Genomic DNA, 23,803 nt, shown 5'->3' with positions numbered 1-23,803 from the left:
GACAGCCACTGTTGATCTCCCACAAAGTGTGTTAATGCATCGAAAAATGAATTGCTATTTCATTGTCTGATTGCATTCGTGTGCAGTGTTTATGTATGTATATTTATTTACTGCTATATCTTTAGATTTTTTTTTGGTGTTACTGTTTTACAGATTAACTTACTTTTTTTTATTCCCAGATTTATTTTTAAATCGATGAGTATCTCAGTAATCTATCACCTGGTTTAAACGACTGCCATCCTGTCTGCTGACAAATATACCAACTTACTCGCATTCCTACCAACCTTGCCACTCCTCTATCCGAGTTACCTACATTTGTACCCTGTGTTCCTACCTGACAATTAGACATGCAACGACTCAGCTCCCACTGCCAGTGATCTGATGGTCACAATTCTGGGTTCATAATTTTATTCAAATAACCAATTTTTTTCATTAGTGTTCCCATCCTGCATTGTTTCACTTGCTTCTGTCTAGTTTGTTTGTTCCATTAGCCTAAACGCAACACTGGCATATTATATGCAATAAAAATGCATAAATCATAACAATCGATTCTTGCCTGCACAATTATATATATAATACAATTACCATATATAGTTAAAATGCAACTGCATCTCCAGATGCTAACACAGGAAGAATAAGGTATGAAAAAAAATGTGCTATATGCGCATGGAAACAAATGTCTTGACTTGAAGGCCAGAGTCTTGATGTTGTAACAAAAATTTAATTTTAATAAATGCATTTATCCATTATTACATGCCTATTACCAACAATTTAACCTATCCACCCACTTACCCACATACTTACCAGCCTGCCTGCCTGCCTACATTTCGGTGTAATTTTCGTGCATTGTTTAACATTAAAATATTTCCATTATATGTATGTTGGTGGAGTGGTGGTACAATGGTTATCACAGAGTGTTATCAACCCAGATACATATGTTAAATTCTGAGCCAAGGCTAACATCAGTGATATCTGAACTGGTCCTGGGCCACCCCTCTACCCACCTGCACTGACCAGCATGGTGAAGTATGGTCAAATAGCCCCCACGACTGACATAAAATGGGAAGGTCTTCATCCATACGTGGTTTGATAAAGGGTTTTATAGTACATTTTAAATTCATTCACGTAGTATATATGCATAGAACAATTACATCTTAATAACTCCTTGTAAGACCAAAACCACACAACATGTGGAACAAACTGAAATTGACATTCAAGGCTACTGCTTGATATGCTTTCAGTGGGTAGATGTAAAATAGAAACACCGAATCCTCGGTATCCATTGTTGCAGCTGTCCATCTCACTAGTTTCCATGCGAGCATGTCTTATTATCTGCTACCTGATTTACATTTGGATGATTAGACGTGTGTAATTAACGTAAAAATATCGGCTGCTCTGAAAATTTGGAGTGTGGTTTTCTCTAAAGGTCAAAGGTTGCATAAGTGCTCAAGTACAAGCTGTGAGGCTTGAATGCATCACCTGAGATGCAATCATGAATCATGTCCATTCCAATTATCGCTGCAAAAGCAAAAGGTATGCACAGCGAATAAGAACCAGCATTTAGATCCAAGCGAGCTTTGGACAGCATTCATCTAAGTAGGTGGCCATGAGCCATTGGTGAAACATTCCAAGTTCTTATGGTCCATAGGACAAAACACATTTGGAAGGTTGCGAGTTCAAATCCCAGTTGGGAACCAACTACGCCCATCAACCCACAACATGTCGCTACTGTAGGACGGCACGGTGGCGAGATGTTAACTCCCTCGCCCGGTATGCAGGAGGTCGTGGGTTTGATCCCAACCCTGATGCCTGTATATTTGGAGTTTGCATCTGTCTCCCCATGGTTGTGTGGATTTTTCTCCGGGTCCTTTGGTTTTCCCTCCACATTTAGAAACATGCGTTTAGCGTATTTGGCTGCTATACATTTCCACATGATAAGCGACTTCGTTGAGCTATCATTTATGGCCAGGTCGCTTCTGAAAAATAGCTATACAGGCCAGTGGGCCATATCTGGTAAAATAAAAATAGCTTAGTTTTAGTTTCGTGGTCGATACAAAAACAGGACCCTGCGGGGTGGGCTGGTAGGAACGAATAACCAAAGAATATAAACATAATGTATTATTACACTTGTTAAGCCAGGAAAGCCCCACTGAGTCAAAAGGTTTTTGTAGGGTCCTGCCAAGTGTTTGCAGTAGGGGGCGATGTTGATACACGGACGGACGGACGGACGGACGGACGGACGATATAATCTATTGGTGGTCTGGTCCACTTCGTTCCTACCAGTATAAGTACCGATCTCATATGGGCACACTGTACTCCAGCATGGGAATGTGGAATTTCCACCAATGGCTTGGGCTGCCTGTAGAGCTGAAAACTGACTTTAACTTCTTAGCTAGGTACACAGATAAGGGTCATTCACAAAATTACTTTTATCATAACCATGCGATAAGCCAATGAACGATTGTCCCTTTTGCTTAGAGGCCCTATGATAACTGATGCATTTCCAAAAAGTGTAAACATTAGTTATGATAAAACTAATATTTGTGCAAAAAATAAAATGGTACTTTAAACGTGATGAAGTACAAGTAAACCCGTAAAAACAAAGTTTTTCACTATAAATCCTTTATATGCGTGGCATCGGGGTGGCTAGAGTCCTCTTGTCCTCTGGCAGCATTAAACAATTGGTAATTAAATATTTTAAAAAAATTCCCTAAACCGTGTAAAATTTTGGAAACATTTTTTCACGAAAATGCATTGTCACGCACAACGAGTCTGTGTGCAAAATGTCAGCTCGATTGGATCACGGGAAGTGGGTTAAAAAACGACCTAAAGATTTGCACGGTCCTAAGCAAGCAAGCGAACTTAATATAAAGGATTTAAAAATAAATGCCACATCTGCCGCTATGGATCAAGACTAATAACAAGAGCATGACCATTTGAAAATCCCACTAATAGTTTGCTAATCATATAAATTATACACATACCTTATATTAAATATAATTTTCGTATACTGTACACTTCATTATATTAATAAGGCAACAATATTGGGTGAAAAATAGTTCACAATCCTCTACAGGAGTAATGTTTAAAAAGTATATAAAATTAAATAAAATTATAAGCCACAATTTGTGTTTTTCCACCAAGGTTATTATCCTTTAGTGTTAATAGTAGTTATTATGTGACTGAACCCATCATAGGAATGAGGAATTTCAACTTCTGGCTCAGGACTGTTAACGGAGATGAGCACAACACAATGCTCGCCTGAAGAATGAAACACTTTAATTTTGAAAAAATATATAGCTGAATTAAATAAAAAATATATGTCAAATACATTCGGTGTTATTTTAACCATAGCATGACATCATTCTCTTTCTTACACACACTTTTTTCTGACCATTTCTATTCCCCAATGCATAGCACTCTCTTTTTTTATGCAAACAGTTAACAAGTCAAACCCATCAACCTACTGCCATTGCTGTGTGGTCCCCTTATATAAGTGGCAGGCTCTCGTAAACACAAACATGTCCAGCCAACGCTTTCCCCCCCCCAAGCAATACCCTGGGAGGGCCACCGCCTGACTTGTGCTGTGGGGGTTGTTTGGGGAGCCTGGGGGAAGGCGGTGGGGGGGGGAGAGGGGTGCAAGGTTGCGGTTGGGGGGCCGGTGGGCGCCTGGCTTGGGGCTGCGTCTCGTTTACGTGGCCCGGGCCCAGAGTCTCCTCCGTGCCGGCCCCGATGCGGGTCACCTCCGCCCTAATCTGGCTCCCCGAAAGCGATCCCGCCTGCTCGGACGGGGTCAACGAGGGGACTGGCGGCCGTGTAAATCGATTAGAAGTCCGAACGGTCAAAGGGGCTGGTAACCAAAGCTCGGGGGGGGGGGGGAGGAAGGTGGAGGGGGAAGTCTGCCGAGGGCCAGCCCGGCCGGCGACGGCGTGGCGAAGGCGGGCGGTGCCACCGCCGCAATTTGGAAACCGAGACGGCGCGCGGACGGGAGCTGCCGCGTGCCCTCTGCGTGACAGCGCGGTGCGTGCGGCCCCGTGCGCAGCGCCTGGCGCAGCAGCAGGAGCGGCGTGCGCAAGTGGTTCGCCGTGCACCGTTCTCCACGCTACGGACCCACTGACACAAATTCAGTTCCCGCTTATGGCCAATATCGGTGGTGAATATATATTAGCGATGGGGAGACAGAGTTGTGTTGTACTGACCCAAATAAGTGTTTTGCTAACAGCATTTGATGTGTTTTAATGTCTAAATTAGGGAGTTTTAGCTTCATGAATTGGCAACGCATATCAGTGCTACGCCGTGCTCGTTTGAGCAGGAAGACACTTGTGTTTTATTCGTATTATACAGTTAAAAAATAATATCGTACATCTCTCATGAAAGAGCCTATTCAAAACTCAAGTCAAAAGTCAAAACGCTTCCATGGGGTGGTTCTGTTGGCAGCCAGTGGTGGAAATTACACATTCCCATGGTGGGAGCCAGCCCCCTCATTTGTGCGCCGAGCATTCTGCCAACAGCGCCACCCGGCTGGATTAATTCAAATGTAATATGTCATATACCACAGACTCTAATGCGTATCGACTAACATTGCAGTGGAGTTGCACGCCGTTCCGAAGACATGCCCTGGAGGCGAGGCATGAAAAACACAGCGCCGAGAGAGGGAGGTTTCACTCAGAGAGGCAACAGCTGAAGAATCTGGGACACGGCCTGGGTATCCGTGCCTCGGCCACCCCTCTTCCTGTCATTACAGCCATCTCTCCAGCCAGCAAACAGCTCCTGGCCACTGACCCGAAACCCCACGCTTGTTTGGTCGGGCTGGCTCGTTTCATTTCCTCCCGTCACCGTAGCCGAGTGCCACACACTTGCATTGGACTTCTCGCCCACAGGCAAGAAACGACACCCCCCTCCAAAATTCCCAACGTATTCAATTAAACGTCATCGTCAGATACGGTCAAAGTACTTGAACGGTTTTTGCTATGTTACGCAAGACATATTCAAAACGAATGCGTGCACTTTGTTTCGTTTACAAGTATGCATGTGTATGCATGTATGTATATATGTATGCGCTGTGTACACATCCGGATCCGTGTGTTGCTGCGGATAAGAGCGCTCTTAGGCTTGAATAGGCCCATTGTCCCTTCAGGGTTAATAAAACGAGAATCACGTGGTTTGAAACCGATAATGATCGTCCTTTCGGTGCTTTGGAAACATGGCATTTCCACTGCTTAGAAGATGAGCACCAAACTAATGCTCATTTGCAAATTGGGAAATCTATACGAATCTGGGGGGAGGGAGGGGGGCAGTGGCACAGTGGTTATTGCAATGAACTATGAACCTGGCTTCTGGAGTTCAATTAATGTCCACAGCTAACATCAGTGGTAAGGGATGTTTAAATAAGTCCGGGATTTCTCACACATCGCCAACCCGCACTGGCCAGCGTGGTATGATTTACGAATGTATGTTCAACTTCTTTTGCACCGTACGTAGCCAACCGTGATTATTAGGGGTGTGATGGGACAACCACGTGACCGACATTAATCGGGAAGGCCTTCATCCAGCAGGAGGTTAAGAAGGCTACAATTGATTGCTTGATTGATGACATAAGAATGGATTAATAATTTGAATCACACAAACATTGAATATACAGCAGAGTTCAGTGGGCACAATTCATGGCAGCTGTTTTGGTTATAACTCTCACACTCTCCGGATGGCACTTTTCATAGAAATTCATAAAAGAAAAGAAAGCCGATTTTGCATTCACGTGCAGCCGATTCAGCACAATAACACACCCATGCTACCACCACTCACGTTGAATTGTGGAATTAAGTGGGCAGATTTAGCGCGAGGTTAGGTCAGGGATTAGGGTGGAGCCAACGATGGCGAAGAAGAGAGTTTCCGCAAATATTCAGAAACTTTCGACGTTGTGCGGAATTACGTCAATTTATTTTGGCTAGCCATCGAACAAAGAAGGTCACTGCATCACGCACTCTCAGATGCAATTCTGTGGCCATCTGGAACGCTCTTACTTTCAATATTAGGAAGGCAAATCTAGACTGAAAACTACTTTCTTGAGAACTGCTTTTTGTGGTTAGATTGTTGTCCTTCCCTCGCACCTCCGATTGGCACAGTTGGCTACGTACAGTGCGAAATAAGTTCAACATACTATTCTAATTTAGGGGCATTACTTTGTTTGGGAGGGAGCAATGAGAAGGTGTGACAGCCCCATTCTGCACAAATTCACGTCCACGTTTGCCACCTCTATTGGGCAACATGTTTCCGCATTTTGACGCAAAGTTCAGAGCGACGTTTTGCTCCTCCAAACTGTTGTGTTGTAAGCGGTGGAACGGAGGCAAACGCACATGAAGATGACAGTGATGGGGTGACGATGACAGTGGGAGTTTCATAAACCTCCACGTGATTCACCAACCCGTGCCTCCAAAGTGATGGATCGCAAGCACCATGCGTACACCACACCAGGTGCACATCTAAGTCTCGGTGGACCTTGGAGCTGGAGCAGGCTCAGAACAGGTTCTGAGAACACTCGCTACCGATGTGTGGTGCCGTGGCTGGTAATTAAACTTAAGTTGCACGTCTTTGTATCGCTGCGCTCGCTCCCCAAATTACATACACAATCACCCATCAACACATACACACATATGTACACATACACGTGCACACATGTCTATTGGACCCTTTCGCCAGTATATACACACACATGCACACTTACACATTAAAAGACAAAGATCCCCCATATAGCCTGAACAGACTTTTGGAGCAAGTGCCGTTAGCAAGCACAGATGAAGGCCGGCCAGCACCACGCCCAGGCGTCTTTGTCTCCCTAGTGGCTTTGTATACACACCACACCTGGTACTCATTTGAGGCTGAGTCGACCTAGGGGAGGCCCAGGACCGGTTCAGATAATCGTCACTGGTGTTCGGCCGTGAGCGTGAATCGAACTCGGTGCTTAGCGCGGCGTGCTAGCCGCTTACGCTACCGGTTCCCATGCACACATGGATAAACACACACTGCATTTGTCTTAGCGGTACAATTCCATGCCTCAGTGGAGGGCGGAGAAAGTCTCGCGTGCAGATTCGCGTGGTGTGTTCGTGTGCGGGACGGACAGAGCGTAATTGGTCGGCTCTGTGCGTTGGCGGGGTGAGCGTACTGACATCAGCACACACGGCAACCATTCCTGTGGGCACCCCCCCACCCCTCCCCCCAGCTACTAATTTGACCTCGGGATTTTTTTGCAGACTTAATCTCCACCAATTCATTTTCAAAAAAAGGAGTCATATACTGCTATATGTTGTTGTTCTTCCCCCGCACCTCCGATTATCACGGTTGGCAATGTACGGTGCAAAATAAGTTCAACATACATACATACACATACATGAATTAGTTGGAATCACCTTCACGGCTTCCTAAAAAAATGCATTAAAAACTCTGCATGAATTCATGAAGACGTGAAAACGCTACATTAAACGGGCCCAGTATCACTGCGCCGAAACTCGTGTTGAGTAATGTTCATCTTCAATGGTGGCCTTGAGCGAGTGGCAGGGGCTAGTCTATACGCTAGTACAATTAATTGCCCAAAAGTGGAACTAATTTTATTGACCCCGGAAGGATGAGTGGTTTTGTCAATAAACCCATGACCGGGTTTTAACTAATCGCCTTTTAATTGTGAGGTGAGCGCTCTAACCAAAGTTCCACTTTGATGTATATGTTAGCTTGTATGCTTTTTTAAACGTATGTAATGTCAAGTGCTTTTATACTGCCAACATTGTTATATTAACGTATTATTTTCCTGGATCAAATTATGGAAAACTGTTGGTGCCTATTTTGGTAAATGAACAGCCCCCCCTGGCCCATCGATATGAACATCCACAGAAAACACAATGGCTTACTGTTGATGCAGAAGAACTCTTCGATGGATTAGATTTGTCAGAGCTTTTAAAAACAACGCAAAAAAGGGAGAAATTCCTGAAGCCTGACTGGTGTCTAGACCTGGGCTCTGAAGAAAACACTGCATATATGCCAATAAAGGAGGTTAAAAAGGGTGCTACAGGAGGCAGTTTAGCAGTGTTAGGTTAATAGAACCAAGGCTGTAGACCTGTGAAAAGCATGACAATTGCTTTAGCATTTGTTCAAAAGCAATAACCCCTCTGAAATGTATATCGGTGCAGAGCAATTTTCGCTACACATCAGTGAAGGCTTTGCGCACAATATTAAGCACACGTGTTGGAAAAGGTGAACTCTTTTAAAATTTACCTATACAATAAAACTGTCATTGCTCGTAAGAAGTGCTCCCTGTGGGTTATTATTATGAGCATTGTAAGATTTTTAAAAAAATATGTGTAGTATTTTAATGTATGTGTTTACATTGCTGATGTCTACATAGTCCTCCAAGTGTAGTGTAAAACTTTCACTTAATTAAAACCTCTAATTCACAGTAACATTAGACTTGACGTACACGTTATACCATGAATGTCAAGCGCCACTTTGCTCAAATAAGCTCTGTTGGTGGTCTCGATCCAGTGGTTAAAGTTCCACATTCCTATGGTGGGAGCCAGTTCATCCACTACAATCGTGTAGTCTCACTGCATGGTGCTCTGCATTTTACTGAAACCCAGTGATACTTATGTATTTAAGGGACAACACCATAGGTGAAAGTTTATTATTGTGCCGCTTTATATCGAATCATAGGTGATCTGAACCTTCCTCAGCTCATTAAGCTACCATGGGGTTGAATTAAAACAGAATCACAATCTTTATTTATGCTGGAGGAGGAATCCGATGAGCTGTGAAGCTCTTAATTCTAGATTTGAAGCTTTCGTGACTGCAAGGATTCATATTCTTAGGTTTTTTCGGTAAAGTCACGTAGGTAAAAATTTTAAATTAATAAAAGTAAAATTAAATTAAAATAAAATAAAAATCACGACGTTTCGGAGGCAACACATAAGCAAGTCACTAAATATGAATAATTGATAAATACATTAATGATATAAGTCCCATTTATCAAGCTTGGGCAAGGCAGCAAAAACAACTAAACAGTCCCAGACCATATTCTTGGTTCTTTCGGTAAAGTCACGTAGAAGGGAAACAATAAAATAATAAAAATCTAAAACAATAAAATTCTCACGACGTTTCGACTGCAACACAAGCAATCATCATCAGGTGTGAAAAACACAGCCACTTTTTTCAAATGTTCTTGCTGTGTTTTTCCACACCTGATGATAATTGATTGTGTTGCAGTCGAAACGTCGTGATAATTTTATTGTTTTATATTTTTATTATTTTATTGTTTCCCTTCTACGCGACTTTACCGAAAGAACCAAGAATTATGAATCCCTGCTATCACGAAAGCTTTAAAGCAAAAGTCCCAGACCACACCAAGATAACACGCATGGAAATTCATTCAACATTGACGTTGAATGAATTTCCAGCATGGTTTTCTTTCTTTAGCCAGTATCACTGCTTCGCTCAGTCTCAATCCTTTGTCTTCTCGATCTTTCACCGCCACAAATGCCCACCTGGGTTGATGTCTTCCCCTACTCCTTACGTGCATCGCCAAGTAAGGGATGCTGTCCGAGTTCAACCTCCTATCACCACAAGTCGATTTCTATGGTGATGCGCAAAGTGCACTCATTGCTGTATTTTAAGAGAGAGGGTCCTTGACTTTAACATCTGGCAGTTCATCAGCGTCGATTCAGAGTTTGCTTCATTGAATCAGTGCAGCTGAAATGTTTTACTCCCAGAAGGCCATGGGGTCAATGAGTTGCATACAGAATATTTTTAATATTTTACGTGGAGAGCTACATATGTGAAGGAGACATTATCTGCTCATCTCGTTTGTAAATTACTCTAAAGGTAACGTGGTAACATTCACATTAATATGCCTTCGTATGATTGTCATGGTATCAGCCATGCATTTAGTCATGTATGTTATTTTACTTACCTGCAAAGTATATAAAACAAATATACGAATAACTGTTAATGTAATGCTCACTCATACAAATCTGAATTTCATATAATCCACTTGCATATAATGTACTTCACTTGGTTTAATCATGGACATTTAAAATGGATGGAAAGAGTATAACTGAGTGAATTTTGTGTGCACGTTACAGCCAAAATTCCCATTGAGAAAAATAATTGCAAAACAAATATTGTATCTCACATATGGGCTCTCACGTTATATAACTTGAACTTAATTGAAATCAAACCACAATGGTGCCCTTTAAGGCACCTGAATCGACATAGACAACGTTTATCTTTTAGAAAATGCCAGCTAGCTGGAATTAGCAAAAACATTACCAATGTTAATGCGATATGACCATAGGTCTCTGCCACATTACCATCTAGTCATTATGTACACATGATATAGCCACAAGGCACTCACCCATTCGTTTCTGGGCGACAGCCTTTTTAGACTTCATTTTCTGAGCACGCTTGAGCATCAGCAAGGCAGTCTGTGGATCTCGGAAGCCCCTTCATCATCAGCACACCATGCAGAGCAGCATTTTAAACAGGGCACCAAAAAAGCATCTGTATCATTCGTAAACAAGTCAGCTGATAAATAAGCCAATAGCTCGAAGTGTCTCCATGGCCAACTTAGAGTGGCTACCATCAGTCATTGGTGAAAATTCCACGATTACGTGGCAGGGGCAGTTTCTAAATAGGGCAGCCACTGCCACTTTTCTACAAAGTGCTATTTGTTTTAATGAACCTCAGATGGATGAATGTAAGTGAGTACGTTTATGAACACGCAACTGTGAGTGTAGTTATATTTTCATGTACAGAACTTTGAGATCGTCCAATATGATAGGCAATTTATGGAATGGAGATTAGTATAATAGCGAACGTTATTTATTACGAGTACGCAATAGTCATACTATGTAAGCTCTATCCAACATTTCTGTCTTGCATTTTCTACTGAATTGGTTAAATGTCTTGAACATTGCGTAGCGGCAGTGAGTTGCAGGCCGATGGACTGCTGTCCGCAAAGCTGCGAGGTCCAAATCTCGCTGTCTGAGTGCGCGGAACGATCACGGTCACCATGAGTTGGCAAACGAAGATGGCGACGATTGATATTGGAGTGAACCGGCTCACACATATGCATCGGATAGCGCGGAGCATATTTGTGTACACACTTGTATACGAATGTGCACAGCTCGTAATCAATAATTTGTCCAATTGGTAGCCAATGCAGGTCATCATGAATAGTCGGAGTGATGTGGTCGCATTTTCCCATTTTACACTGTCAGACGTGTAGTTGAGTTCAGGACAGGCTGGAGTGGACATAAACATGGATGGCGATGGTGCAGCTGAAGACGCTGTCACAGTGGTCCACATGACTGGTGATGAACGTGTGGACTAGTGTCTGGTCTGCATTGTATGTAGCTGTTGTACAAGGTCTACCCCAACCGGAATTTGAACGTGGAAAATGTTCACTTGTGAGCCCAGCAGTCTAACCGTGATGACACCTGGCCACATTTGCACCCAAGCAAGTATTTTCCAGTGTCAGCTTTGGGTTCTGCAGAATAAAATGGGTTTCCTCCTTTCGAGTGAAAGTTTGTGCTTTAAAGTGTCATGTGAAATGATCAATGGTTTGAGCATGGGCAAAGCTGTGGTGGGATACAACTATCTGATAATATAGCTGATAATACCAGCTCGAATTATAACAAGAGCTGATTGAGTTAGCAGTTGCATTACAAATGACTGATTATAGATAATAAACAATTTATTACAAGGGACATATTTCGCAAATGGGATGCAATGTTTGGTCAAGAACTCGGAGGCGTGGAGCCAGAGCTCAAAGTCTCTCGAACGCCTGTCTGAACAGGTGAAAGGCTGAACAGGCTGAAAGTCTCAACGGATGAGAGCCTGTAGAGTTGAGAGCATGGATGGGTGAGAGCCTTGAGCTGCTGCTTGAAGGTGGATGATGGTGCCTGCATGCTGCGTATGTGCAATGGGAGAGATTTCCAGATGGCTGCTGGTACAACTGCGGAGGAACACCGCTCAGCCAAGACAGTCGTGGTTCTGGTTACGATGAGTGAGTTGCTTGACGTGCTCCATAGAACGTGGCGGTTTGCCGTGGCGAGTGGAACGAGAGAAGGGTGGAGAGGTAATGGCAGGAGACCGTGAGAGAGAGAGCTAGCACAGGATAGTGATGTTGCAGCGTGTCCATGATTTGATGGTGGAGCCAGTGCAAGGTTTTAGATAACAAAATGTTAATTTACATTGGGATGTGAACGTTCCATTTTCATTAACAATGTTCCTTTGGCATTCATATCTTAGAAAGGGAAAGTGATGTATAGGAATAACAAAACAAATCCTCGTACCATTCTTCTCTAATCTTTTCTTGTTTCTCTTCTCTCAGGTGCTGACTGTTGTTTGAAGAAGCCTCTGTTATTCCAGAGGGATGCGAATCATTCCCCCTGGGAATGGAAAAGTACAATCATTATGAATAATGTTTTATTTTTTGTTGTGTTGCTCGTAGGAAATTACACATTTCTATGACAGAGGCAAGTATATGCAAACACATAGTAATTATCTATTTAATCCCGGAGGGATGATATCATTTCTAGATTTGAAGCTTTCGTGACTGCAAGGATTCATACTCTTCGTTATTTCGGTAAAGTCACGTAGGTAAAAAATTAAATAAAAAATAATAAAACATAAAACAATAAAAATCACGACGTTTCGGAGGCAACACAAGTCTCCGGAGACTTGTGTTGCCTCCGAAACGTCGTGATTTTTATTGTTTTATGTTTATTAATTTTAATTTCATTTTTTACCTACGTGACTTTACCGAAATAACGAAGAGTATGAATAAAAATCACGACGTTTCGGAGGCAACACAAGTCTCCGGAGACTTGTGTTGCCTCCGAAACGTCGTGATTTTTATTGTTTTATGTTTATTAATTTTAATTTCATTTTTTACCTACATGACTTTACCGACAGAACTAAGAGGATGATATCATGCCTTGTTCCTGGACTGGGATTTCTACTTAGAATTGGCAGTCAAGCCAGAAATATAGTCACTGCCAAAATTGTACTCCAACATTCGGTAGTACTAATCTCAATTTGTAGTTCTGAGAGAGAAGTGAATATTCCCATCTTATACTGGGCATGAGTCTCTCCATATAATACGACATCATATCCATTATTGGCCACACATAGCACTTTATTAATCAAGTCAAATAAAAGTGTCTCCCTACTCAAACAGGAAATCATATGGCACTCATTTCCTTTAGTGACCCTGAGTCAGCGGTAGAGATTTCATATTCCCTTTGCAAGCACTGGTCTACCAATATGCTGACCGCTGCTGACTTGCACAATTACGAGGACCTATTGCAAATATTAATAACTGAACACATACACACCGACTTAGAATCAGAATCTGTATTTAGAATGGGGGAATCTGATGAGCCGCAAAGCTCTTTTTCCACAGATGTCCAGTCGGGGCAGGTCAGAAAGTTACAACAACAAACAATATAAAAACACGATCGGAGTGAAAAGTATAGGAAGGTAAGCAAATCACAAAAAAATATTTTTTTGTTTTGTTTTAACCAGGTAAAGCCCACTGAGCTATTAGCTTATTTTTCAGAAGCGACCTGGCCACAAATGATAGCTGAACAAAGTGACTTATCAGGTGGAAATGTATAGTAGCCAAGTAATCTAATGAATCTACTTAGCAGCCAAAAAAAAACCACCGGCCTCCACATAAAAGCTATCCAGGTGCACGTTTTTGAAACAAAGTAGGTGGATGCTTGTGTGTACTGACCTGTCAGCCCTCCATGCTTGTCTGGGCTGCCGGGCTACAGCAACGCCACTGCTGTCCTCCCTGGCTGCAGCACTGACTGGAGGCTGGGGTCAAAGGAATCGTGAAGAAACTCAAACAAAACACAGTGGATTCACAATTCAAGTGCAGTCTTCCATATATTTAACCACGTGTTGAGCATGTCTTCTCTTAAGCTGTCGTCACGCACTACTGCTGCCATTTTCAACTCATACTTGAACGTACCACTTGTCAATATTTCAAATCTTTAAACTTTTGAAGATGCCCACAGTCGTGTGTGGTGAGAGCTTTAAGAGAAGATATGCCCAAAACGCGGCCTAACCTGGAAGACCACGCTTGGACATGATGAAATGTGCATTTGTGACGTCTACTGTGTACTTGTTATCGGCAGCTCTCTCTTCTTCTCTCCTTCTTAATTATCTCACTAAACTTTAGAAATAAAAGTCTGGGCAAAGCGATATCTCGCGAAGGCCATAACTTGGCGAGTATTCCAAGAGTGTTTGTGGGCCAGACGTTGCCCGTGGGTTGGCAGTTGGAGAATCTTGAGTTAGAGGGTTCTGCATTGAGATGTTTAGCAACTCATTTGCATGTATGACAAAACTCAGAGTACCTGGAGAAAACCCATGTGTTTGCAGGGATAACAGCCAGAGGTTCATACAAATGGGTTCATGGACCAATATGCTGTACAGTATTCCCTCATTATTCGTGAGGGATACGTTCCGGAGACACTTGAAAATAGCAAATTTCGTGGATAATATTGTTTAAAATAAAGACGTAAATAAGCTATGAAATATGCAACAATTATCTCATCACCTTCTCACATCGCATTCTCTGCCATCATTTTATCTCATCTCTTAGTCTCTCTCTCTCGATGCAGTCGTGTGAAGTTCCAGATACGATTCGCGGATAGACAATATCGCGGAAACGAGGAAATACTGCACTACTCATTTCCTCACCACCTTGCTGCCCAAGTGTGCTAGGGAGTTTCACAAATATTTTTCATCCACCAAATTTCCCCTGCATTGCTCTCAATTATATTCACGATTACAAATCTGTTGGTGTTGCAATTCAGCCATATTATGATTATCTCTCTGTACCTTTTCTTGGAATGTCAACAGTGGTTTTCCTACAGTGTCTGTAACCCGCCATAGCAATGTGGAATTCCCACGACTGGGATGTTAATGGGAATGAACACTTGCCCAACATGCGTTTGAGCCAGGAGACGCTTTGACTGTACAGAATACGCAACGTTCCAGTAACGCACGATATTGACAAATGCCTACAGCGATGTCACAAAACACTGCTCTGTGAACAAACCTGTATTATGCACGGCATGACTAAGATTACCACAATGTCGTCCTTTCAACATGTGAAAAAATATCCTGCACGAGCCACCAAAAGACTGCTGCCAATTAAATGTGGCTGGTGGGGGGGGGGTGCAGAGCAAAATGCGTGCCTTCATTGTACCTTCGACAGGAAAAGCTGGCTCCTCGCAGTGATTGGGGGAGTCTCTGCCGGAAGCCAGGCCTTATCCAACTCGTGCTGCACAACGGGAAAAGACAGCAAAGTCAGTAATGAGAAGCAAGCCCTGTGCTCAGAAGACCAAAAGAAACCGTTTTGCCCGCTAATTGAGAAATTGACGTAATGGGGTTCCTCACTTAAATGAGCCACCAATTAACCACCCCCTCCCCTCCTTGGCCCGTCTCCTTCCAACTCTGATATTTGATACTCCTCAGCAAACAAGAGTGCTTTTTCCTCTCTCTTTTCCTTAAGAAAACAGTAAGATCTGGTTAGATCCCAATAATTTGTTGGCCGAGTAACCTAGTGACCAATCAGCCGGTTGCATGGAGTTTGTAGGTAAATTCTTTCAGCGTCCCTTTTTTGTGCCTTTTCCCCTTCCAATTATATTCCAATTATGCTATTGGCATAATTTCAAGAGATAAATGCATTTCTACTCTTTGGGTCTCTCGGTAAATACATTTCCATTCGTAGCTAAAGTATCAAACAGTGCGTCATATTCCGTGAAGGAATGGCCCATGGAAGTTCATTTATGGAACTACCTCTGCCGTTACTTTAATAGATTGAGTGTCCACGCCAGGTGGCGTACCTCTACGTAAACTCTATCCAAAGTGCTCATTGCATACGAAGCAAATAATCTATCCTTAGTACTGAAATATGCTAGATAAAGTGAAAAAGGAACATATTTATTGATAGTATGTGAAGACGCTTGCTGAGACCATCAACTGCAATACTTGGGAACACAGACACCCAGATCCAAACCAAGGATCTCACGAGTGCTGAATCAGTGCATAGAATTTGATCTCCCAGCACAGCAGTTGAAACGATGAGCACACTTTCTTTTCAAATTCCCCCATCAATGTCCACCCAGCGGTGTAAATGGGTCCACCACAGTTAGTCCATTGACAGATCGTGTGTAGTGGGGGTAAAGTGTGGGTACTCCCACCTCTGTCAAGAAGTCTGGTGAGTGTGGAAGCGTAGGCCAAATACCCCTGGAGATGCTCTCTCTACCCTCTCGAGATCCCTTAATTGGAGGCCTTTCCATCAACAGCCTTGTGAGCAAGCAGTCACTGAAGCAGCATCTTTACCATGAGCAATGGAATTGCACTTTTAAATCATTGAGATTGAAAACTCATTTCTTTAGAACTTCTTTTTGTGTTTAGTTTGTCGTCCTTTCCCTGCACCTCCGATGAGCAGGGTTGGCTACGTACAGTGCAAAAGAAGTTCAACATACACACAAGCAACTATACACTAGACTACTATACACTACCCTATACACTTATACACTACACTCATATGCATTACACCACTATACTATGTTGAGAACTTATTTCTTTCGAACTGCTTTTTGTGTTCAGTTTGTTGTCCTATCGTACCTTCGATTAGCAGTTGGCTAACATACATACAAAGTTGACTCAGACCCAGCCTTTGCGTTGTAGACACACCTCTTGTAGCGTGAAGTTATCGATATCGACTTCAGCAAACTCATCGCTGTCGAGGACCGTGGCATCCCTGACCGCCTGGAGCTCCCGGTGCAGTTTTCTGCGCAGAGCGAAGCCCCTCCACTGAGCCTGCGAGCAAAGGGAGCGCCCCTTTTAGTATCGCACATGCAGCAAACGTCACAAAGCAGTCGCATCAAAGACACCCACGCGGGGTGGTGCTGCTTGTAGGTGGACCACCCGATTCACAACCAGGTCGTGGTTTTAGAACACTTGCGAGGGAGGTAAACCGGCTCATCGTCATTAACCGTCTGAGGTTGTTAAAAAAAAAAAGTGCCACTTTGTGAGAAGCATGTTCATTCTTTTGAAGAGACACCATCATAACATCGTAAGAGTCACCATCACAACATCGTGTCCACCACTGGCTCAGCGTTGCAAGTAGATATGATGGCCCACGTTCACTTGAGCATAATCTATTCAACAACAACCATGCGTCTGGATGGTGAAATCTTGCCGCATATATGAACGTAGTTGGTTATTTACGTCTGAACATGGAGCTGATGAACAGGCAATGTATCATGACTTGCTATCATTTTGTAAAATAGACTCAAGTAGGAAAAGACCAAAGGGGACTCTGCTAAGTCCAGCTGAGTCATATGAATTGACCATTGCTTTGTGCTACCTGATTGAACTCACACACCCTGTTAATACCGATTTTTTTTATTGCACATACACTCCACATGTAGCAATGCAGTACATAAAAACAAATACGACACCTAGTATTGTTTCTGTTGACTGTAATTACATCCTGTGATGTTCATGGACTTTACGGATAGTTTTTTTCACGTGTGTTCATATACACACGTGGAGTGGTGGCGCAGTCGTTAGTGCACTGTGTCACGATTGTGGCCACCACGTTGAGCACCTCGATATATACAACTCGAATGGAAATTGTTATGCAAACCTATGGTGGGCCTCCCATAGGTCAGCTCAGCCTTAAATGAGTACCTCATGTAGTGTGTCAATAACAACACTGAGGAGACAAAGGCACAGCACATACGGTGCTCGGCATACAACCACTTTATGCGCTGTGCCAGCCTTAATAGGTACAGTACTTGCAAAGAGAACTTGCCCCATATGGTCTATATACAGCTATACAGAGGATATTTGCCTTTGTGCATGAGCCTCGAGTGTAAATGGGAGTAAGTGTGCATAGTTTAATGTGTGCACACACATACTGGAATATGTCTGTTCAAATGTGTGAATGTGTATATATGTAGACAATGTGGGTGTGTACGCATAGATACAGCCATGTCTGTGACCAAGTGAATGATTAAGTGAAAGAGGCTGTACCAGTGTAGGTTTTGATATTAAAATATTTCACTAGACATGAATACTCTAATAAGTATTTGAAGAGTATTGCTAATGCATATGCTTTACAGCGATATGCCTTTATTATATTATTTTGATTTATATTGTTAACGCACCTAATTAATTCATTTTATATGATACAATTACTAACACGTGCTAATCTGTGCAAATTACTTACCCTCATTAAGACATGCATGTCATCAAGATACCCGTACATAATTTCAAAACCATTGCTTAAATGCAATATTTAAAGTAGGATTGAAAACCAGACACCTTAAATCCAATTTCTGAGACACAAATTGCTTCTGTATAAGCTATACCATATGCCACACTCAATTATTCCCCTTGGAGTCGTTTAGCTATTGGTGAAGGAACTGTTAGTGAGCATCTATTAAGCCTGACTCGACACATGCTAAGGTGCTGTGGTCAGCAAGACGCATGTAGGACCATCTTTCCATTGTTGATGGTGATCACTCCACACGAGGTGCAGCCATTTTAGCCCGAGTTGACCCAAGGGAGGATAAGCCAAGTTTCAATTGCCTACTGGTGTTATACACACCAAGGAATTTGACCAGGGGCTGCTTGATCACAATGCAGTGCCCCAATAACGACAAAAACAAATATACCCCCATATACTCTCATGAACCATTGGGGAAAATGTGGTTCGTGAACACCTACAGAGCACAGAATCAGAATATGTATTCATACTGGAGGAATCTGATGAGCTATAAAGCTCTTTTACACAGATGTTCAGGAGGGGCGAGTCAGAACGTTACAACAACAATAAAAACAAATCGACAGGAGTGCAAAGTATAGGAAATTGAAGCTAATCACTGAAAAACATACAAAGAAAACAACACTAATTTATTTCGATTCAGACGCTGTCTTTCCGACAGACCTGTTCTTCACCTGAGGACGGCTGCTTGCGTTGTGACCAAGACGTCGTGAGAATTGTATTTATTATATTTTATTTTTATTATTTTATTATTTCCCTTCTACGTGACTTTATCAAAATAACCAAGAAGATGAACACTAATTTAATTTTACCAGGTAAAGCCCACTGAGCTATTAACTTATCTTACAGAAGCGACCTTGGTCACAAATGATAACTCAACAAAGTAGCTTATCACGTGAACATTTATAGCAGGCAAATAATCTAAATAATCTAAACGACCAATGCATGGCACACAGAGTGGTGTGGCTGAACCCATGCCTGGCAATCATTATGTCACCAGCTACTCACTTAAGTCAAGATACGTGTGAGCCAGGACAGGTTCAGATACCACTTACCAAAGATGTGCATGGTGAGGAATTAAAAAAACATTGTTACCAAGGTGGTAACGCAGTGCACACACCACTGCACCATCACCCCTTTATCCACACTAGCATACATTTCATGTTGAAGTAATCGTGTGCCAGGTGTTGATGGCCATGTACACCTGTAACCCAGCACGACAGAGGTGACGTTTAGTAGATGGCACAAATGTTGCAAAACTCCGTCTGTATAGACATCGAGGTGCCGTACCGTGGCTCACCAGGAGAAGGCAGTACAGCATGTGGACTAATCACCATCTGCTTCCATCTATACAGGGATACAGTGTTACCCCCTCGTGTTCCTGGTTTTTTTTCCAGGTGCTCCGATTTTCTGCTACTTGTATAAACACTCGTTACTTTGCTTGAAACATCTTAAAATAGAAAAACAATTACAGGACATTCCTGAAAGATTGTCTCATGACTCTTCGTGGCTTTCTTGGATAAATACATGTAAGTGAATTATTATTAAGTTCTGCAAATGGCACGTTGCAGGCAGCCACATTTAAATGCTCCGTGGTTCCTTAATGGGAAATGCCACAGAAATTGGTGCACTGCCCTCGTCCTTGCAAAGCAGATTCGACCCTTATCACCATCTCGAGTTAAGCAGGCAGGGTTAACACAGCCCGACCCAGCTTTCACAGGAGCCCACAGTGAGCCTGCCTTCAAGCAGCGGCCCAGGGGAAAGCGATACCCTAATTACTGCCGTGTAAATGCAAATACTCGCTTGTTCCAGTAACCCTCTGTGCGGTGTCAGGAGCACAGGTTTTACATTTAGCAGATACTTTTCATTTTTCGTGCAAGTTGTGGTTAACCATGGGGGAATTGATTATAAAAAAAGAACATACACACGCACACAATTTAATACTGGTGATTATTTTCCAAAAGCAAACAAAAACAAACAATTTATTTTCTTAAATAAAACAATGTGAATCGTTCCTTGATTTATTTAATGTATTCATTATCATTTATCCAGGAATTAAAACTCTGGCAGGAGAGGTGGCCTTACAGCTCAAGGGACAAAAGCTATGCCCATTGCCAGAATATTGAACCAGCACCGGTGAGATCTTGGGTTTGAGCCCCACGTGGCCACCCGAAATTAAACAGGTTTTCACATTTTCTGCTCTAAGCCCCAGTCATTAGTAATGACTCCACAAAGGAACCATCAAATGTACGTGGTTTTGAATGCAATTCGGATTGTCTTGGCTCTGAGAGTTTATTTAAAACTATCTGGTTAACCATGGCTATGCCAGCATTAAAACGTGCTATTTGTGCCTTGCGCATCAATGTGTGTATATGTGTAGCAGACAGTGTGTATTTGATACGGCTGTGTGAAATATGGTCTTGGCCCCAGATAAACTAATGGGGAATTTTCACCACTTTCTAAGTGGAATAAACAAAGATGAGTAGGGTGGCACTTTGACTCCTTTTGTATTGCTCTTCCTTATTGTCCTATTTATAATCCTATAAAATGCTTTAAAATCAAACATAAAACATGCGCTCACAGCAAAGCATTTTCGTAAGTATTTTTTTCAGTTATTGCAGCTCTGCTTAACTTTAAAGTCTCCACAGTGTGCTCTCATCAAAGCCTGAAACCTGATATCCTAAAACCAAGCTTCAAACCACCGAGCAACTTCATGTGCCCATAACTCTATAACTTTGGTTTACTGTTCCTGAGTGCAAAACATCGGTCCATAACTTGTTCGAACTGACGGAGAAGATATTTCTGAACATGAAGGCAACGATTGTTGTTCATTACACAATTTCTACATGAGTGCTTATTAATAGTCACAATAAAAAATATTATTGTCCCCAGAGGTATCAGCCTGTTGTGAAGTCGACCACAGTCCTCCTATGGAGTGACCATTTCCCGCCATGAGAATGTGGAATTTTCACCCATGCTCACGGGCCTCCGATGGAGATGAGCGCGGTCAAGACACTTTGTGAAATTTGAATATCGAAAATGATTTGCCTCGCCTCTGAATGAATAACGGTACCCTTGTATAGCTCAAATACGCTGAACCCAACCTGTAACATTGTTGTTACCTAACCTCCCGTCATTACCTCTTCTCCACTGGGTTTCCCAGCCTGGGGAAACTAATGACGTTTTACAGATTCAGGACATTCCAGGGTTTTACCTCTCTCTCGCTCGCTCGTGCCTACAAGGCCTTGAATACATCAACAGATTTATGGCAAACTATTAGCAAAATGTACACTAATGCAAACACTATAATGGTGGCAACACTTTCAAGCTTAATACAGCCTTTGCATTATTGATTATTCACGCCATGGTAAGAAAATAAGAGATTAGTTCCTTTGTTATTTGTTAACCATGCAATTTAGTTTTACTTAACCCAGAATACAGGAGCTAATGACTGTTTTTATTACGTTCGTAAAAATGTAACAAACGAAAACAAAATATTTTTTCTATTTTAAAATGTGGAAAAATAACTACCTAAAGCTGCCATTTCCTGACAAAAAGCATTTAAGCTCTGCTCGTTTAGAATTTTGGCTTGTGTTTTAAGTTTAATGTGTCTACAGGTATTGCAATTGTTTAAAAAGACCATGCAGAATATAAATTGGGTGTATTTGGAACTTCCTACACTGTTGAGCTCTGACACCAATGTGCATAATATAACCTGTAAAAACAGGCCGAGGGCATAACATTTGCACAAGACAAAGATCCCCCGTATAGCCTTTAACAGACTGTTGGGGCAAGTGCTGTTAGCGAGCACCAATGATGGCGGGAACGGGGCACGAGGAGGTGGGTGGCCAGCACCACGCCCGACTGCCTTTGTCTCCCCACTGGCGATGTTTACACACCACACCAGGTACTCATTTGAGGCAGAGTCGACACTCACATAGATATGAGGTATTTTATTATAGTAAGGCTCTTGTCGACTGGCCCCCATGAGAGGAATATGACATTTGCATCATTGGCTCATGGCTGCCAAAGGAGATGAGTAACTTTCACATGTACTTGGTAACTTGACATTTTGATTTTGCGGCAGGTCAACAGCAGTCTTGCTTTGAATATAATTGTCCCTGCCATGGAATTTCCAATGATAAATCATGGCCACCAAGGGATTGCTCAAATCATTCTTATGCTTATTTGAGCAAGGATACAGTTGGAATTTATACTTTTGACGCACACATTATACAACTATACATTGTACAATCTTGGTTGGTTGACACATTGGTTCGTATATTTGTGATATCATGAAAAATGTAAACACGGTACATATATCCGATCGATGAAATGGCCTAAAACCTGATATCCTAGTCTCCCAGAACTGAACACTATTGCAGGGATTTAGCACGTCTAACACTCTCCCCACAACTTCTCCCCGAAGCCAAGTACATGCCATTATTACATATTATTCTTGCATATTTTACAATCATATATTTAATGGTTATTTTAAGATAAAAAAATTTTCTTATAATGAAATAGCATGACATTTTATTCTGTTGCAGCTAAAGAATGAAGCAAATAGTGAACAGACATGGCAGTCAGAAACATTATTGTGAGGATTCCATACATGGGAATAAAGTAAAACATATGCGCCAAGTTGCACTTACAAAACGGGTGCGTAGCCACACGCACACACAAAGGTGTAGTATTACGGTGTTTAATAACATCCTCGCGATACGTATATGACGGCCTAATCAATTACCTACAGCTCTCGAGAGATACTTCATCATGTCACGTACATATTTTGATAAAGATAAATATTTTACCGAGGTCATTTGTACCACTTCAACAGGTGTGCATTAGCCTTTCAGAGCTCAGGATTAAGTGCACTTTAAATAGAAAGCAAAACAACATATTTTGCAATCTACTGTTTTTCACGAAAGAGATCTCTTTATTTTTCTTTAATTAGCGACAATGCATGCCTATTTTCTGGACGGAAAGTACACCATATTTTTGAATGTCTGTTCAGAGTCGCGGCACTCTACCCCACATCATATATCTACATTTGTGGACGTGTGGGTGCTGTTCCTAAAACACTTTCTTCTACAATAACACTTAACCACATGAACCGTGTGATGTACTTAATACATTACACACGCACCAACTTGTTGTTACATGCAAGCAGCTTAATAAGCTACTGTAAATCATGAAAACTAATGTTGGTTCAAATGACTGACAAATTATTTACATTAATCTTCATCAGCTTTATTACGATTTTACACAAACTGCAGGATAATGAAGTAGGCAGCTGTGTTTGTCTATAAACTCTGGTGAGAGCTGCATGGGCATTGCAGATGATTCCCAAGAGCCTGTGCATAGTCAATATTCTAAACTGAGGGTCCGATTCACATGTTAGTGAATGCGCCCTTTCAAGTGATTTTTTTGGCAAAAAACGAT

At 42.1% G+C, this 23,803-nt stretch overlaps 1 protein-coding gene across 1 annotated transcript in view; it reads right to left on the bottom strand.

The window, feature by feature from the left end:
• Positions 1-23,803, bottom strand: part of LRRIQ1 (leucine rich repeats and IQ motif containing 1) — a 111,717-nt gene that overhangs the window by 47,153 nt on the left and 40,761 nt on the right. Inside the window, exons 18-22 of the mRNA XM_078596747.1 lie at positions 16,759-16,884; positions 15,263-15,337; positions 13,781-13,863; positions 12,336-12,431; positions 10,394-10,482 (exon numbers count right to left, since the gene is read on the bottom strand). Coding sequence (XP_078452873.1) covers positions 10,394-10,482; positions 12,336-12,431; positions 13,781-13,863; positions 15,263-15,337; positions 16,759-16,884 — 469 coding nt within the window. The remainder of the gene's footprint in view (positions 1-10,393; positions 10,483-12,335; positions 12,432-13,780; positions 13,864-15,262; positions 15,338-16,758; positions 16,885-23,803) is intronic.

This window comes from Lampetra planeri, chromosome 8, assembly GCF_965212315.1.
Source record: "Lampetra planeri chromosome 8, kcLamPlan1.2.h2, whole genome shotgun sequence".
NCBI classification, from domain to species: domain Eukaryota; kingdom Metazoa; phylum Chordata; class Hyperoartia; order Petromyzontiformes; family Petromyzontidae; genus Lampetra; species Lampetra planeri.
Note: the sequence above shows the minus strand (reverse complement) of the source record. Positions and strands in the feature narration are given on the sequence as shown.